The sequence below is a fragment of the Spodoptera frugiperda genome, chromosome 3, assembly GCF_023101765.2.
Source record: "Spodoptera frugiperda isolate SF20-4 chromosome 3, AGI-APGP_CSIRO_Sfru_2.0, whole genome shotgun sequence".
Taxonomy (NCBI): Eukaryota; Metazoa; Arthropoda; class Insecta; order Lepidoptera; family Noctuidae; genus Spodoptera; species Spodoptera frugiperda.
Window position 1 is genome coordinate 1,359,771 of NC_064214.1, and position 19,655 is coordinate 1,379,425.

General features: G+C 34.2%; 1 protein-coding gene across 2 annotated transcripts in view; it reads left to right on the forward strand.

The window, feature by feature from the left end:
• The window catches only part of LOC118274248 (RNA polymerase II elongation factor ELL), a 47,468-nt gene that overhangs the window by 1,412 nt on the left and 26,401 nt on the right, over window positions 1-19,655 (forward strand). For both annotated transcript variants that reach the window (XM_035591685.2, XM_035591684.2), the window contains exon 2: window positions 10,868-10,915. In XM_035591685.2, coding sequence (XP_035447578.2) covers window positions 10,868-10,915 — 48 coding nt within the window. The remainder of the gene's footprint in view (window positions 1-10,867; window positions 10,916-19,655) is intronic.

Below are 19,655 nucleotides of genomic sequence, written 5' to 3' on the forward strand. Positions count from 1 at the left end.
TAAATTGAAGTATTTCAGGATACTGTTCCTTATTTAGCATAAAATAAGAAACAACTAATGTTTAGTGAAGATTACATTTCAAGGCAACATTTTTTCTTTGCGCTAATCAATGATTCTTTACTTAGTACAACATTATGACACAAGATGGCGCTGTGTGTTTGCTAATGATAATGTTACACACAAGTAATTATCTATTATATTCATGAAGTATGGTTTCAATTTGCTAATAAACAGTATCATTATTTTGTACCATATATAATAAATAGGTATAATATTGAATAAATTAAAGGTTTAATGATTAAAATTAAATTATTGTACAATGAATATTAACATCCTGTTAGCCATAGATGGTTCTACAAATGCTACACATACTTTAATTAGAAGATAAATACTCATTGGCCTTTTACGGTGTACATTTTATACACTTTTAAAGTAAGACATACTTTTTATTGGAATGTAATATCGTAACGAATAAAAAAGAATGCCTTTACCTGATTACTTATTCTAAAATGTTAATACATAAGTAATATTAAAATTGATTTGATTTTCTTAGAACTATTAGGGGAATTACTGTTACACAGTAGTAGATAATATTGTAACCAGTCTTGCAACTTAGAAGTACAATTAAATCATACTTTCTAGCATCTACCTTTTAAGTAATCAAGTTTCGGACATAACACACTCTTAAATAATGATTAAGATAAAAATCTAAACTAAAAACTTCCTCCTTAAGCTGTGAAATATTAAAAATAACTGCTAACCTACTTGCATACTAAAAAGTTTCTAATCTAGGTCATCAAGTTACAAGTTGATTACCACCTTACAGTCTAGTCAACTAGAAGTATTGATTGGTACCAGGTGAATAACTATCTACTATCCTGCTCTAAAGCATTCAATTACAAACAGAAGCGGGTTGAATACTTCTTTCACAATGGATATCCTCAATGGTGATCAATGTACCTATCTAAAATTTATTTTAGTTGCTATTATACCTCCTCATACACATTTCAAATTATAGACAAAGTTGTTTTGCAAAGTTTAATGAACGGGTTACTGATGGTTGCAACAACATTGTTGAGAAATTATTGATAACTTCACAACACTATAAAGCTACCTGACACATGTTAATATGAATAAAAAGATATGAGTTTGTTAATTTTACATTGATAAACAGTTGCTCTAACTTGAATGAAATATAAAAATGAATCAATAAATAGTAAATTGACATGTCAACATAATTCCTTCAGTTCACATAAATGGAATTGACAATTTTGTAAGGCATTCTATGTATTTGACAATGCTTTACACACAATGATGCATTACTTAGAAGTGTGGGAAAGAAAACAAGGTTCATTTAACTAAAGCCATACACACTAGGAAGTAGAAATATTGAGAAGAAAAAAACAACCAGCCTACTTAGATGCTGGTGAAAGTTATTTACTCAAAAGTTAAAAGAGTAAATAAAACTCTTCTTATAAATGGCATTCTTAATCATCTTTTTTATACACAAAACACGAAAATAGGTACACTCATAAGTTTTATGTAATACTTCTTGCTCCGAGTTATGAAAATGAAATTCGTTATTGTTGCAATTATATTTAAAGAGAACAAGGTTGCTGCACTTGTTGCATGTCCAAACTGTAGAGAGTGGCCTATTATGTTACTAAATTACATTTGTCTAACAATTCATTTTGGATAATACGGACTTCATTCACATACCTACTTTGAATATTATTTAAACTAGAATTAAAAAAGTCTTGTAATATCCCATTGAAAGGTTTTATCTTATTTAGGGTAAACACTTAGTAACTGATACAGCTTCATACAAGCAATACCCAGGTTTTAGTGGGTAATTAGGCATTTAATTAAATAATAAATACCTATAGATTAGTTGTGTAAACGTCTAAGCATAATAAAAGTTTCTGCAATTAAGATTAACCAACAAATGAAGGATCTAGGTTGTTACTTAATTTTCGGAGCAGTAAACTGCCTATTGCAGTAAATTCATTATTCCGTTATGTAATTGGCTGCCTAATTGTCTGTAATAATAATTAAATAATAAATACTGCCGCAGCAGTGGTCAAGTCACCTTTCTAAACAAAATAGTTACCACAAAGAAAGTAAACTGGTTTTCAGCCTGAAACCACATAGAAACAATAGTTTCTCTATCAAGTCAATGCCCATACCAAAAGTGATGTTGGTAACTTGAATAACAAAATATAAAAACCAGTTTTGTGTAAGCTTTTTTCAAACTGTGTTTCCTTGTGTTACATGGAGCAAAAAATATCATCCTGCACCTTTGCATAAACAAAACACTTGAGCCTGCAGTGTATTTTTGTATTGAACGGCGAATATTTTTTGCTGGGGAATCAAATAAAAGACACCTTTGGGTAAAGCTGATATTAAAACTTGTTTCCTGGTGATATTATTCGTAAGTAAATACGTATTAAAGTATTTACCATTTCCAGTGCTACATCAGATTGCTCCTATTTCTAAATCGCAGGCATTCGGCGCGTGTCTAGCCGTTTGGGCCCAGTTTCGCAAACTCCGTATATTAGGTAAGCGAATCGGGCGCATAGCCGCAATGACAATGTTCGGGCGGCGCCCGCGCAGGTGAAAGTACCAACAGCTGCCGGATTACTTTATAGTGCAAAAAAGATTTCCTCTGAATTCTAAACCCCAGTCACTTGCTCACAAACTGCTCATCATAGTTATTCAAATTAATTGCGAAATTAAAACCGGTGTCATAATGAAGCTGCAATTAAATTATCGCGCGCAGATGTGTTTATTTGAATTAGACAATTTTCATAGTCCTGATGTTTCTCAACTATTAGATGTCTTGTTGACAGTTGTAAAGATAATCTAGTTTTCCCTACATGTAGTGTGACCTCGTTTAATGTGATTTACGACACCTCATTAACGTGCATCTGTTTCATTACCATTGATAGAGCGTCATTATCAAAATCACTGCGATTAGTTAGTGGAATGAGGACACCGATTGGTTTTTTTTTATTATTATTATTTTATGAAAAGGTCGCGTTCACTTCCACTTCACGTTATGTTTGGTATCTTTGAGTAATGACGCGCATGTAACAGGCAGTGTAATTAGTTTTGCTTTAGCCATTTTCAACTTTAATGACTAGGTATTTGTTATTGGTAACTAATTTATATTTGTGCGTATATTCTATAAAAAGGCATGTTATGCGCAGTATTGAAATGCATGGTGTTATTATCTGAACTAATTAACGTAGGTAACTTTATGACTCATTTAGTGTTTCTAATAATTATATTATGAAACGTGATAGTTTGTTGGTATGCTTTCCACTAACGTAGATAATAAATATAATGATATATTATACGAATATTAATTATACGATCGCCTAGTCTTCCATCGTTACAAATCATTGAAAATTATGATTAATTATGTCTGTTATATCCATCGTCGCGTTCGAAGTTCATCATTATTTCTAATGATGACATTTACTGATATCTTGCATAATAATGTTTACATAGGTACATTGATTTTAGTACTCGTAAACATAAATTAAACTGCTACATTGGTACTTTGTGACGATATTATAAAAAAAAATACGACGTAAACATGTTTATTTATAAGCCGGTGGTTTTTTGTTTACAATGGCTGATATTGGCCCCTCGACAAGACACCTACGTACATTGTAGAATTAAATACCTAGAATAGTGCTATCAAATCACGCAGCTGATAGCTAAGTGAGCTGCTTTATTCTTCCAAGTCGTCAAATCAGAATAGCTGTAGCTTAAAGGACATGTTTTCTGTTCATATTTAACAGTAATCGTAAATTGGGCCCAATTATTGATATAGAGATCCCTTTATCTCTGTAATTCCTAAATTAATACAAATTGTGGTCATGTAATCAATAAAATTATGTAATTAATTGTAAACAACATTAAGTACCAGCTGTCAAATATTTTAGTACTTTATTTTAAGTAATTGCAGTATAATGACTCGAGTCTATTATTATTAATCACTGTATTATCACGAATATCTATGTTTCTAAATTTCATTTAAATGTAATAAACATTTAAATAAAAACAAGAACAGTAATTAAATTACTTCCTATTTTATCAGTTCTTGTTACACATTAAATTGGTATTTGATTGTTAATATTATTAAAGGCATTCCTAATATTTCTATCACAGATGCTGATTGAACTTCTAATAATACACATCAAGGGATATTTAATTCATATCAATTGATCCAAAACGTTTTTTGTAATCGTGCACAAATACGATCATAAACTAGTTATTTCGTAGAATAGTTAGTTCGGGACTTAAGTCTATTTATTTGCATAATCTTAAGATTACGGCCTATTATAAAAATATAAATTAGTCAATGATGAGGCGAATAAGTACTTTAGTTCTGTTATGTGTTACATTTATAAAAATGTAGGCAATCATTTTAATGTTCTTTAATTAAACAGGCAACACAAAACGGACAGTCATTCTTCCTTGCATTACATAAAAAGTTGCAGAAGCAACAGATTTCAAAGCAATCATGGATATCGACCAGTTGCAAGCGTTGCTTGCCAATATAAACAATTCTGTAACGCCATCCGAAACTGGTCGCCCACCTGATTACGATTCCCCAATCCGTGCACGTGTTCCACAACGATACATTTATTTTGTGCCGGCCGAAAGATCATGGGCACCTAACTATTATTCAACTCTGCTAAACGATTGTCAACTTTCTCTTTGTACCCCCAAAATACAAATTCCTGCGCGCTCTCCTGTAATCTGCGGCAGGTTTGGTGGCCGTTTTTTTTTTGTTGCATCTTTTGTAAGCGTGCCACCTGGTCTTTTTTCTTGGCCATAGAATCCATTGAAAGCCATGAATCACTTTTGTAACGCAGTCGAATCACTGTCCAGCGTATCGCATAGAGGTCCTCTGACTTCAATGAATGAATCAGCCATTTTAAAAGAAATACTTAGTACACACTTATTTGTTAGTACATTTTGCAATATTGCTGAGATCAAATTTCAGTTTTATTAGAATTGATTGAAAGAAGCAACGCGACGCATGACTCTTTGAGCCGGTACTTTGTCACGTGCGTTTTAAAGTGGGTATCGGTACCGGATATCCACTTAGTACCTAAGTATGCCATATTTACATTAGCGATACCGGAATATCACAAATAAATAGTTATCAGTTATTTATAACTAATCATGAATAGAAGAAGCTATAGAAGTTAAATCGAGCCGTTTACTTTTATTGCTAAAGTATTTATTGAGATAAAGATCATTAAAACTCATAGTAAATTGCGCTATTAATAACGTTTCAATATAAAAACTCATTTTATTTGCAGCGTACCTATTGGCAACACACAATGTAGATAATTTTATCATCTCACTTTGACATCAGGGTCATCCGAGTAGTAAAATAAAAATGCCGACGGCTGCTACGAAGTAACTGCTAGAGAAATCTAGATATCAAATTAATTCAAACCTACTAGGTATCTTTAAGATTTTAACATCGCACGAATGAATTAAGAGTAAATGTAGATTTTCTCGCAAATGTTAGGAGCTCTTAAGAAATTCTAAATTGATCTTTAAATTGCCTTATGGAGAGTCAATATTTGTGTGTGATAGATGTAGTGACGTCTGCGTGACGATGAACACGAACGATAGGGCCCGAGGTCGTCGCACCCTCGGTCCCCCGAGCCTTGGCACCTGGTTGTCCCTTGCTAAGCAGTTACTTGCGAACAGATGTTAGAACTGAGAAATCCTCCGCCCGCCCCTTACTTCTATTTTTATCCTTACATTTTAAAGTATTGTTTGAGTTCGTATTTTTTTTCTTTCTAAGCTTGTAGACTCAATTCAAAAGGCAGCTTACAATGTTTTCCCGAAAAGGGCGCTTGTGATAATGCAGGTAGTTTAGTCATTGTTTTTGGCGTGGTTTTTAAGGCTGCCTATTGTCTTATGCTTTAACAATAAATACCTGTTCTATTTTCTCTTGTTCTAAAAACCATACTAATCCTAAATCCCATAATAAAGTAATAAAAATATTTTAAATGAATAGTTACCGTGATTTATGAATCTGCAATAGAAACATTTTAACTACACCGTTATCCTCGAGGCTTTAATTGAATATTGTTTACTTCAATGACTCTACATCATTGTAATATTGCTCTTTACATTTTGTTGACTAACGTGTAGTTAGAACAAACCAGTTTGCGAAATGTCAGCCAATCCGTAAAGCAAGTGCCGCAGAACCTTACATGATGCAACCTGATGAAGGGGTAATGTTTAATTGTTTGGAGAAGCATAAACCGTTGATGGACCACGGTACCCATAAAGAGACGTAAAACGGTAGTAAAATTTAGAAATAGGTATATCTACGAATCACGTGGTTCTTTTTATGAAGGTAGCCATCATTTACGACGGGGTATACAACCCCGTGAAAGGCGTCGTGCTTTAGAAAAGGACGGAAGATTAGAAATAGGGCGGTTAGGGACGCCAACCTTATGACAGAGTCAACGTACAATGGCCGTGTGTGGAGTTCGTTAATATTGAAATAGAGTAGCTAGCATGCGAGGTCAAAATGACTGGATACACTTTATGGAACGGTAATCATTTGTCATACCTGTGTTGCAAGAGTAACTATTATAAGTTATAGGTAATTACTTATTGTCATGCTGTGTTCGTTTCTTGTTTACTTGCATGTGTACCAATTATCGTAGAACATGATTATTTTTTCACAGTTCTTATAAGTAGGTATCAAACATACTTATTAAATTATTATTTTATGAATGTGTTTTACCAGTATTAAACACTTGATTAATAAAACAACCGTTATGTTTTATTCGTGCTAAACTAAAGACTATTAACTGAACAATATATTGTTCAATAACTACCTACCTAAGATATTTTAGAATTCAATATAAACCAATAAGTAAATACGGCCTTTAATTATTCATCATCCATTTTCAATTTGATACAAAAAGAACACGTGCATTTACTCTGTACCTGATAACGATAATAATTCGTGGAATCGATGGGAGTTAGCAGATAATATTTTATAGATCGCCTGACATTCACATTTGCAAAAACTATCATGCAAAAGACAAATGTAATGGCTTATCGAAATGATGTAATACTATGTGATGAGACACTAATGTTAAATTCGCAAATCAAGATATTATGTAAGAAAAACTTGAAAGCCAATTTGTTTACCGTCATAGCCAGATTAAGTAGCAACTATCTAAACTTAGATCGATCCATTATTATCATAATAGTCATGACATTGAACAAGGCCTTCCTCTGAACTGCCTACACAATGTAGCTTATTTTATAACATTCACTGTTTCCCTTAAAAACTACTGAATAAATCAGATCCAATAATATCCATCGACAATATAAAAAAATCATTCAAATTCATGTATTCATTAAGGCGTAACTTTAACTCAAGTAAGCACCTTATATTTATTACTTTCTGCTATGTATATTTTACTACACTGGTACCAATTAAGCTTGCAATTGTAATATGCGAAGAGAAATTTAGTAATAATTAACGCATTCTATAAAACTCTCGATCACCAGAACTAACCACTCTACCTATTTCCAATTTAAATTAACGTGTACTAATTAAAATGTAAGCAAACCTTGGGCAAGTTCATTTCCGCAGGGACCCTACAAGTGCTAACGTGGAACGAAATTATGTAACTCTCAGACTCAGTGCACAGATAGATGTTAATTATTAACCGAAAATTATGTTCGGAAACTTTACAGCGAGGTTTTCCAACAAAACGTTAACATTGTAACTACACACTACAAACAGGTAAATCAGTTTCAAAGAAATACTCAAACACCAAGAAAGGAAAACAGTAATTACAAGGTCTGGTAATCAAAACTTATAAAAGAAAGCCTTGGTCTCTTACAAAGCAACCGGATTAGTTTTTAGATTTCAACGTTAGATGCGAAAATGAACTGTCCAATTATTTCTTTAGTAACTTCTTTACAAAGGATGCTCAAACATCTATTCAAACGCCACTCAACTTTTAAATGTTCTTAAAACATATTCCTTATTGTGACAGAAACATGAAACCAACTACAAAATTGTATGCAGTTACATAACACCACAACTAATGAAAATCAAATATAGTAATAAACTAATGGGTCTTACGATTATTCATATTAATTAATGAAATTTCAGGAAAATGTTTTATGTATGAATATTGTAGTATGAGACGACGTAACAAATACAAAACTAGACATAACAACTTTCATTTTATAGCTGTCGGATTCCGTGGCTCAGGTAGATGGAGGTGCCCAGATGCTTATGAAAGATCCTTTCACAGAGCTTAATGATTTTATTGCACTTCTTTTTCATTGTATTGTTTCTATTTCTAACGAAACTGAGTGCTTTAATAAAAAGCAACGATGTTTACTTTAGAGCTATGAATCAAAAGAAATAAATCCCCAAATGGCCTCTAATAAGTATAGGAAATGTGTTGTTATTCAAATAATGTGTGTCGCTAAGCGGAGTCTTGATCAGAACATTTCGTACAACGGTTCGCACCGCCCCGCTTTACTTCTGTCTTGACGCATTCTTATCTTTTCTATACTGGATTGACCTCTGTTTATATTTAAAACTAGTTACTTACTACGTTACCAGTATTATTTTTCGCAACAGCCCCATTTAATTTGTCATTTTACACATTATTTTAAGATATAAAACAACTTTTGAAAATGCAACTATGAAATAAAACTGAATAATGTGTGGTAGCGTTTATAAAACCGTTTGATGATCGCAGGATTTGTATGCTAATGATATCTATAAAATGGTTTCTGTTTTCACTAATCTAAAAATGTATAGCTTGTAAAAGTTTTTTACTCAGCTAAAGGTCACCAGCATATTCCGCTAAGGTCACTTTGTGCAGGTATTTTATTGCCTCACTCCGTACAACGTAGCAATTCAACGCAAGGCCAAAATTGCTTTTGTATTTTTTATCCAACAAAATTATACTTATTTACAACATGTAGTTTAGGTATACTTATCTCTTTATCAACTACAAATTGTCTATTCGGTCTATTTTATAAAATGTAACGCCAAAGGTTAGTGTTTATGCGCGGTACTATGTTGATAAATATTGTTATTTGCTTATCACTACTAGTTATTTCCCAACTAATCATTCAGATTTAAATGTGTAATCTAATGATAGTGATTATCTTTAAGTAAATGATTTCCAAGGTACTCTTGGCATAAATGGAATAAAAATGTTTTATTAGACTGAACAGCCTCTGTTTCAATGAATAAGAATAAATGTACATTACTACTTTTAAGTCGTATTAGCATGTTTTAAGTTTGAATAGGAAAATTAATACAAACGTATGACCTTGCTAGTAAAACTGGTTTGACATTCGCGACTGATTTCAATCTTAATCAAAGTAGACGATTCTCTTATCGCACATTGGTAGCATTCACTTGTTGAAATTTTCCAAATAAAACTGTTTATGACCGTATAAAATATATAATGCAAAAATTGTTCTGATATTGACATAGTAATTGGTTGACCCTCGAGAGATCGAGAGTCACGGCCATGGATGCTAACCACGGCAAGTTCCGGGTCATCCCTTCCCGCTAAGAGTCTAGACGGCATCGCGGCAGTGCAGTGCAACTAAGTAGTTGAATTTCACATTGAGTTTAGTGGTTAAGTAAGTAAGTAAAGCAATTTTTAAGTTTACATCATCAGCACTGCCGCCCAGCCTAGTTATGTTTCTCGCGTTCGACCATCGCCGGTTGTGCAACGCCACGACTCGACTTGCCGACACTTGCTTATTGTGGCCAACCCGACTCGTTGCCTAACTAGTTTGGCTTCTTGTCGTCTAATTACATCGTTTCATTAGGTTATGCTTCATAATGTAGAAATATTGATCTCTCAACTATCTACTAATGCAATGTTATTAGCAGTCTTTGACGGTACATTATTGTAGGACATCATAACATATGTTAGGTTCTGCTGAATCGTTAGCAACAACACATTAATATCACTTTTCATTCTCTTATCTGCCTTCTACATCCGAAAAAAACCAACCATAGGATTAAGAGCTTATCTACCAGATAAAATGATAGGAATGAAGATGAGCGTTGTCTTTAAGATTTATGTAATTAAGTAAAAACTTCGAATGACATGCCGGTTATGACCATAGTTTTCCACGGTTACTTTTTGTTCCAAAAAGCAAATAATAGGTGGAACACAATAAGTACACAAACACAAAGTCATTCTGATTCATAGTTCGACGGTCTTAAATGCACGAAGAATATAGACACTGCTGATATTTCCAATATTACTGTAACACAGTTTTACCTTGTATGTACCTACTCCCAACAATAATATGCGTCACTAGTCACATCGTATTTTCCTGTCTACGTAAATTAGTGTTGAAAAATTTTTGCACGTCAATGTATTAAACATATGTCTAATATTTTACTGTACACAAACAATTCAAATAGCTACCATAATCTGTCTCTATTTCAAAACTCGTAGAGTCAGGTATTTACTTAAGTATTTTATTTGCAACTCTCACACTTGTAGCATTGTATGGCATTTAAGCATTGTCTAAGGCTTGGGTTCAGGTTTTACTTATGTGCATTAAAATGGAAACTTCAATTATTTATCATTATCTAACAAAGTGAGTCTCAACAGAATTACGTAGACTTGTGGGAGTCAGTATTTGGTAAATAACAACAGTCCTATTAATGCAATCAAAATACAAAATCGTTTTATATTGTATAACTATGTTGACTAATATGTACAAAGCATTTAGGTGACCCAATCAATTATTAATATATGTATAATGCAACACTAACCATTGTTTCCTCTTTTTCCAGGACAGATTGGCAAAACCTAAAATACAGTTCCTACCCGGAAATGAAGGGGTGAGTTGAAGGTTTATTTACTTCTTTATGCTAATAAAATGAAAGTGAACAAACACATTTTTATTCTACTTAATAAAATTACTCAATATAAGCTTAACATTCCACGTAAAACATTATTTTAAGATGGGGTACCACAGGGCGCTATCCTTGGACCATTTTTATTTAACTGCATTGTATTAATACGTTGTCCTAATTACTTGCCCCAAAAACCGTTTACTAATGTCCCTTATCATTAGTAAAATACCTTATGCACTTAATTTTATAAACAACATGATGTGCATATTTATTGAAATTTTGACTTATAAAAATGTAGGCTTTCCATATTAATAAATCATGCAGAGAACCGGTAAATGTAAAATTTACGTAGATACACACCGTACCATAAGTCCGTTTCATTAGCTAATGTATTTAACGGCAGTTTAGAAGCCATAAATAAAACTGTACCTACAAGTTAATTAGCATACCCTAGTATTCTTATTTGATATCAATTGTTGAAACATTAGAGATATCATGTGTAAACCGCGGTCGAAACAATGACATGAACAAGTTTTACGTTTATTTTGCGAAGACGCCAAAATTGTTTCTTTGTTCCTTAAATATTTTGTCCTCTTTATGAAATCGCTTTTAGAAAGTCAAGTTCAGTATAAGGTTTCAAATTACCTTCTTCAGAATACATACATAACCTATAACATTTTGGTTTTTGCAAAGAACGGTACTTGACGTTAGTCACGTGCGTTGTATTGATGCAATAATTAACAACATTTATTACTTATTGCAATATGTCTTCAGTATCATGCACATTGGAATCTTTAGCTTTCCTAATAATTTGTGATATAACAATTGTCTGCTTTGCACGTACTTCTCTGTACATTTTACATAATTCGATGACCTTATCAGTAATGACGTTTCGAATGAACATTAAGAAATATTTTATTAATAACAACGTGCGTACATCAAGTTATAGTTGTCATGAGTAAACATACAATTGACGTATTTCGAAAACTACTTAGATTTCATTAAACACAAGTGCAACACCAAAACTATTATGCAAGTTCAAGCTATAAAAGCAAATGTTTGCTTTAGTTTAAATATGGAGGTGTATTAGTAAGTTTAACTCTTGTCCATGGTTAATAAGGATTGAAGATGCATAGTTGCATATAGTATTGGAGTACAGCATCGTCAGGATCTGGGCCTCATCGTCGCACGGGCCTTGACTTGCCTCAGGCGTACCAGTTAACGCTTGCGGCACTCGATACGCTTGCGAAATTATATGATGACCCACTTAGCCGATTTCGATTTGTTGCTTGTCGCTGCGGTCGGTGGTCTATTAAACTTTTTACCCTAAATTATTTCGAAAAACAAATTGTACACGGATCACACGCCGTCACGTAAACAAAGCGACCTCGTCATTTAGCCCAACCGATCATGACTTCTATTAAACGAACAGCCAGTATCTGCTGTATTTACATTCATACATGGTTGACATTATTATTATACATTCAAGAATTTTCCTTTCCCAACAGTAGCATTTTGTTTACTTCTAAACTTTCCGAGTCTACAATTACGTCACATATAAACCAAATACCAAGAAACTGGGATAACAAATGTGAAAAGTTGTGTAAAATAAAAGTATCGAGTGTTGTAAACATATTTGGCTCGGTTAGATGCAACAAGTATTACATCTAACTATACAATTACCACTCGCTCATTGCAAAAAACGTGGCTAATGCAATTTTGTTTACAAGGTGTTAATCCCCCGGTCGATCCCCGCGCCCGACGCCCGGCGCCTTCGACCGGTTTACTTGTTGCCACCGCTCGACGCGCCTGCCGGTTTGACGTGATCTCTTCTCTTGTTGCTCGTCGAGAGTCACTTACTTGTATGTAAACGACCCCGACCATCTTATTCAAAACCTAAAACGTCACCGTTCAATATTTTCCTGTATTGACTAAATTAAATGATACCAACTAAACAATTGGACGTGTTCTACATTACAAATATCATAGACATTTTATGTAAAACAAAAACAACATTATGTAAATTGTAACACTATTGAACCCAATAGCGGGTCAACCTTGGCTTTGTGTTATTTTTTACAATCCCCAGAAAATTATCGGGATAAGCACTGTTCTCTGAAAACGCTTCGCCATCATTCCTCGAATATCTCTGTATCTGTGTGTTAGGTTCGAGACTCGCTGGCACATATCCAACTTGCACATAATAACCACAATTCAATGAGTCGCAGACCAGAATAGTAAATAAGATAGAGTGGAGTGTGTAAAAATAGCAACAGTTCCAGTCGCTAGTGGGCACATGTGGATTGCACCTCACAGGTGCGACGGCCGTTGTCCCCTTTTGCGATAATGTTTTGCCACACGTCAGGACCCTTATTTTTTCTGAGCTCTCGACTAATGTGTAGAAAAATCTTTCATCGCACCAAATTAATGTTAAACAAAATGCAATAGTCAGTCATTCTGATAGGATGCGCATTAATTTTCTGAACACAATATATCGCCGTCTCTAGTATCGATGTTATCTCTGCATCTAATGAATCATCCTCCTATGTACATTGAACCCAATGTTCTGCATTGTAAAATTGAATGTTCCTCACAATGTAACTTGGAATACGTCTTGAGTCGGTCAGGTCGTTGTCCTCCCAACACTTTACTACCTTCACCAACGGTTTACGGAACATTATCGCAGTCCTTGAAAACAGGATTCGATTTTGTATTAAACGAAAATGTTATGTTTTGATATAAAGATAAATTTCACTCCGCGTATGTAACGCTTTACGAAATGTACACAATAATCTTCGAATTGAACTTGTTAGGGATCGAAAAAATATACCGTTGTCCAACAGTTGTATGTATTTATCAGTCGAACCAGACTCAGGCCACTTACCTCTAGTTGTATTTGTATGATATTTATATTTGTGTAGTTTGGACAATGTATGCTTAAGCAGGAACATGGCAACGACTAAGTAGCTCTATATTCTAGGCTCCATTTGCTGCCTCCATTTACCTATTAACCTTCGTCTCAGATTTGCTTCCCAGCCACATTTTACTCATCTTGTAATGCCTGATTGATTACTGAAGGTTAGCTACCGATTGGCGATTTCTCCGTATTGCTCATTATAGATTTTGTTCATAACCTTCCCTAGAACCTTGTTTGACTTGAAACGTGACACTGACTTGATTTATTTACATATTCTTGGCGTTAATTTTATCGACTCAATAAAAAAATGGATTTTGTTTTTAATAACTATTGAACCCTTTTGTATAATTTAAATTGGAAGCTGCAAATTCAATGAAATAGGCATTTCTATGACAGACATTGTTACTGGCTGGTACTGTAGGTACAGAACAAAGGTGTGTTAGCGTGAACCCCTTTATCAGATCATAATGGGTGCAGCCACGTGATCAAACAATAGTGTTTACACTCGCCACAAGGACGACCTGTTGTACCTAAGTCCAGTTCATAAAGATCTCGAACACGGGCCTATTGTTTTTACGTCTTATGTCTCGCATTAAACTTGGCCCACTCTATAAAGGCCTTGTCCGATAAAAAATTGCTAAATCAAAAGTCATTATAATTGTAACTTGCAAAACAAGCAATTTTACCATCACTGATATTACCTACTTCATTCATTCATTGAAGAACAGTGAAAAATCATTATAAGAATTCACTGAAATATTTTAGTTTCTATATATTTCAATTAAGTTACTCAATCACCATCTATTTGTATGATTGTTATAAGGTTAGGCAACACTTTTTGCGTTTATTCCAATGCTTTATTTCGTTAACACTGTTTATATTTTACTTATGTATTGATATTGACGTCATTTGCCTGTCCACGCATTCATCGCTTTATTGTTTTTACTCAAAATTGTTTGACTATCGGAAATTACACGCGTAAATTTAATCTTGCGCTGCTTTCCATTTTCTTTGAGACATTCACACGCAATACTTCAATACAAAGTTGCCATCGAATAGACTAGACAGTGGTCAATGTTTTTAACTACGTCTCTAATCGTTACGTAACCCAAATCCACGATCTATTGCGAACCGGAACCAAATAAATGTAGAAGAGCCTTAGAATCCAATGGCTTTTAAGGCCGGTTGGTTGCATGTGCTTGATTCAACCTCGGGGTCAGGGTTGGAAATACATTCATTTGATATCCCGTGAAGATAAAATAGAATATTGTTTAGGTCAACTAGTTTGAGCGTAGACCCGTATGCACAAACGTACGCAGTGCACAAAATAAAATCTTGTAATGAATTAAGTATTTGCTAGGAAACATCTAATACTGTATTTGATAGTTTAACTTTTGTAAATACTTTAAAAGGGAAATGATTCAGCATTTACTATACGTTGTGCAATACATTGCTATCATTACTTTACCCATACAGGAGTAATGTTAACTCGACTATGGTAGTGAAAAGATGTTTATAAATCTGTGTTTACATGGCTTATTCGGCTTCTTTAGTTAGGTCTCTGGGAGCTACTTGGCGGAACGGTGCTGATTTCCTCGTGGTAATTGCTGAAGTATGCGGACGGCGGTGTCGTCTTATTGGGGCTGCGGGCCGACCGTACGTGCGCGTTATTCACTTTCACTTCGCAGCGCGTGCTTTTGCTATTGGACCCGAGCGTACATCGATGTGGATTTGGGTGTTTCTCAGGTTCCTAACTGGGCCCGACTCAACATAGATACGTAATGTTCATACTGCAAAAATGACAAATGGCAAATGACACATTTTCCTTCCCCTGGAAAATCCTTTATGTTATGTACCTACGTCATTTAACCAATGAAATATGTAGTAACGTCAACGTAAGACCTAGATTTCTACAGAAATCATCGCAAAAATGCTGTAGAGTCTATACAAACTTTACAAGCGTAATCATCGCTTTACAGTATATTTTGATACCTTATCGATTACTGGAAACCAGCTGGAGGCTTAGTCTAGTCCAATGAATTAATGCACAAGATAAAGACGAGGTCGTAGAATAATTTCATAACATTACTTCCTCTTATTTGACTTCTTTCTAGTACGCGAAAATATCAAATTGCTTGGCCGTGTCATTAAAATTAATGAATTAACAAGACTCACTACATTATTCCGGCTGTTAGCAGTTTCACGGTGGTCTATATGGCTATTGATAAAACTTTTTGCATCGATAATTTATCGAACATAATTCCCAAACTTTCACATTTTAGCTTGAATGTTACTCAATAGTCTTTATTGTTGTTTACCATCAGCCATTGCTACTCATTTAAGATTTAAAGATGCATTTTTAATAAATTGCTCTGAGATAAATGTGATAGCAGTTACTGCCCTCGCACAATAGAAACTGAATCAATCTTTATGTTAAACAGGAATCTCCTTAACTTGCTATCAATATTTTACTAGCTGACATCATTGATCGATATCCGGCGTTCCGCGTGTTATCTCAAGCACATCTTTACTTTAAATTCGATTCGTAGAACCGACCGCCATGACAAAATTGCCGTGCATCGCGCTATAGTAATTATGTAAATAAATACAAAAAATCATGATAAATCGTAGCACGTCAATAAGTTTTGTTGTGACGAATGAGTTGTATTCAAACTTGAATGACTATTTTGGTCTGAATATCTAAAAGATGCGTGTGACGTAATTTATAAAGCTTTCTTGGAAATTAGACTATTCCTTCCAACACCTTAGGTAGTTTGGAAGGAATAATATTAAACATTGTCAACACCTTGACTAAGTAGAGCTTGGTGGTCAAGCCGGTATCCCACGCGTTGCACTTGTGCCTTTCAAGTTTGTTCCTTGTGTCTCTCGTTTTAATGCCGTTTTTCCATTAAAGAAGGGAAAGTTGTCGTGTGCGTCGACGCCGCGTGTCCATCATACATAGCTAATACCGCTTTCGATGCCCAACGAGGAAGTGGACGTAAAATGTGGTTTGTGTGTCTTTGCATGCTCAAGTCAATAAAAGCATAAAATCATACAAATAAATAAAAACACTATTTGAAGTTACTACCATCTACTGATATTTATATTTGATTTTGCAATCGCAACCTGTATCATTTTAGTTTAATACCCCACTTAAGAAGATCGTTTCTTCTCATAAAACTGTTCAGTTTATTTTTAATACTAGTGTCGTTATAGTCGCACATCTTTGTGCTAAATATCGCGACCGAAGTTAATATAGCAGTCGTAAACATTTGACACTGAGAACATCCACATGTCACCGCGTTTATGGCCAGTAATAGGTGGCGCCTCTGTCGCCTTTCATACACCACTTGTAATACTCGCTGTGAATTTCTCCTCAGAAATGCCGGTTTCCTCAACATCTTTTCCGACGGCTCATGATGAATATGTTTGTGTACTTTGTAGTAACTTTTAAAAAACCTATTTAGTCTTCAATGTTGATTATAAAATTGCTAACAAATAAATGCAACAGTTTTATGACGCTTGATTTGATCTCCGTAATACCTATTATGAAAAATATCACAAAGGTGTTAATATAATAATACCTATAAATCTTAAATAATATATTAGGATCTGCCTACTTTGAAATATTGAACTAATAAGAATAATAAATACATGGACACTCCTTTTTGGCACGACTTACGTCTCTTAAACGACTAACAGTGACATACATCATTAATCTATTTTTTAATATTACCTTGATAATTTGAGACTAGAAAACGTATTTTATTATCAAAAAATGATTTACAGCATTTACCCAAATTGGCTGAGAATGAGATCACTGTGTGCAATGATGCGTGCAATGTGACATTGCAGCTAACTTACCGCCGGTCTCTAGTGATTTTCCGTTTTCAACCTTATTTCTTTGGAATAAGATTGGAAGGCAACAAATCACTTTACGAGCCATTTGTACTTATAACCCACTGATAATGGCTGCAGTGTTATTGTTGAATAACAAATAGGTAATTACGCACATGTATGATCATTGTCTTCATGAGAACTACAGATTTAGTATTCGGTACTTCTATGCGCTTGATTTGTTGAAAAATGCCTAATGGTTATACAAATTCGGTTGATATTATATTGATCAACATTATCAACACTTCTTTCATGATCTATTGACTTTTTCTAGTTTTTGTCCAGTGTTTTATTCGTAGAATATTTAATGTACATTATATATTTATTTACTTTCCAATTGTTGAGTTGAGAGGTCAAAAGATCAGGCATACGCTTGCGCGTCTTCGGCCCGCGCCCGTCACATTTTACTAACTTTACATTAACATTCATTTATTTCATTCTATTGACTATTCTATATTGTATTGTATTAACTTGGAGCGTTGTGTTTTATTTTTGGAGTTTCCTTTTTACCAATACAGAACTGTCAAATCGTATCATTCTACAATTGATTTTAATTGGAACAAAAAGCACTGTAATCGACCAAAAAATGTTGCAAAAAGAGCTTGTAACTTTCACTGGAGCTCATTCATCAAGGTATTATTTCTTATCGTTTAACTATTAACTGCTAGAGATTTTAATTTATAACCATTATCAAATGTACGTTGAATTCGAAACCAATTGAGCCGCCTTACGTCCGTTTAAGATAATTAATTTACAAGGATATCTATTTGGCGGCTGCTGCTAGCGCGTGCCGTCTAGGCTAACCAAGACCCAAAACATCCGGGTGTCTATGAAAAGAGGACAAGTAGACGTAAAGTGCATAAGCAGTGCTGGCTTATATTACGAAAGCTCGCAATGGAGCCGATAATAAATTGTGCCTGGCAGTCTTACGTAACCAGGTAAAAGTTACCGCTCGTTCGCAGCACTATTCTGAACTTCACCTGAGTAGGCGGCAATCACTGGACAATTGATTTTTTATAATACGTTACCGTCACGCCCATTATTAGCCACAAAAGAAAACCGATATATTGCCATGATGCACTCAACTACCGTTTCGCTGATGACGCTATCAGACCCCAATGTGCAGAAAGTCGCTTTCGCTGTATTTTTATACGGCACTGAACTGCAAATATTTTCTTTATTACCTAAACAATTTCAGTCTTAAGATTTATAAATGCTCTACTAACTCATAATCTCACTAATGAATCCACAAAAACTAGTGATCAAGCAATGTAGAACTAAAACGTGTAAAAACCCATAATTGTCCTGTAACTGTTATATGGTCCAAAAAAAACAATGTTAGCAAGAGCCGTTTGACCTTCACCTCAATACCTATTTAATGATGACTGTTATGCCACGGCACAACAAATGTGACTAAACGTCGTTGCCCAAGTCTTCATTAATGATAGCACCTACAATCGAAATCAATACATTTGTCGTTTATACACGTGCCATATCTCAGTAAATGAAACATTGGCACATGTTTCTTTTTTATTTAAATGTATTTAAAGGTTCTCCTATCAACATTTATACTTGAATGTTAATACATTGAAATTCAAAAGTATTTTTAGTACAGCGAAGGCGAAATAGTATACTTGTTCAAAATTTTCAATTCACATAATGTTATCCCAAAAGACTATAGAATATCATAGGCATCAGTCGTCATTCGCTCATACAATCGATTTGAATGTAAAATATGGGGTATTGAACCGATATCGACATTTACAATTCGCTATGACGTTAGGAACAAACAGCTGGGACATTTCTACTTCAGAAACGTTATCAGAATCGTTTAACATAGAAAATAGTCATTGTCTGTAGAGACCAACTTTTCTATTACAGTGCCTTTATCAGATTTTCATTTAATTTCAG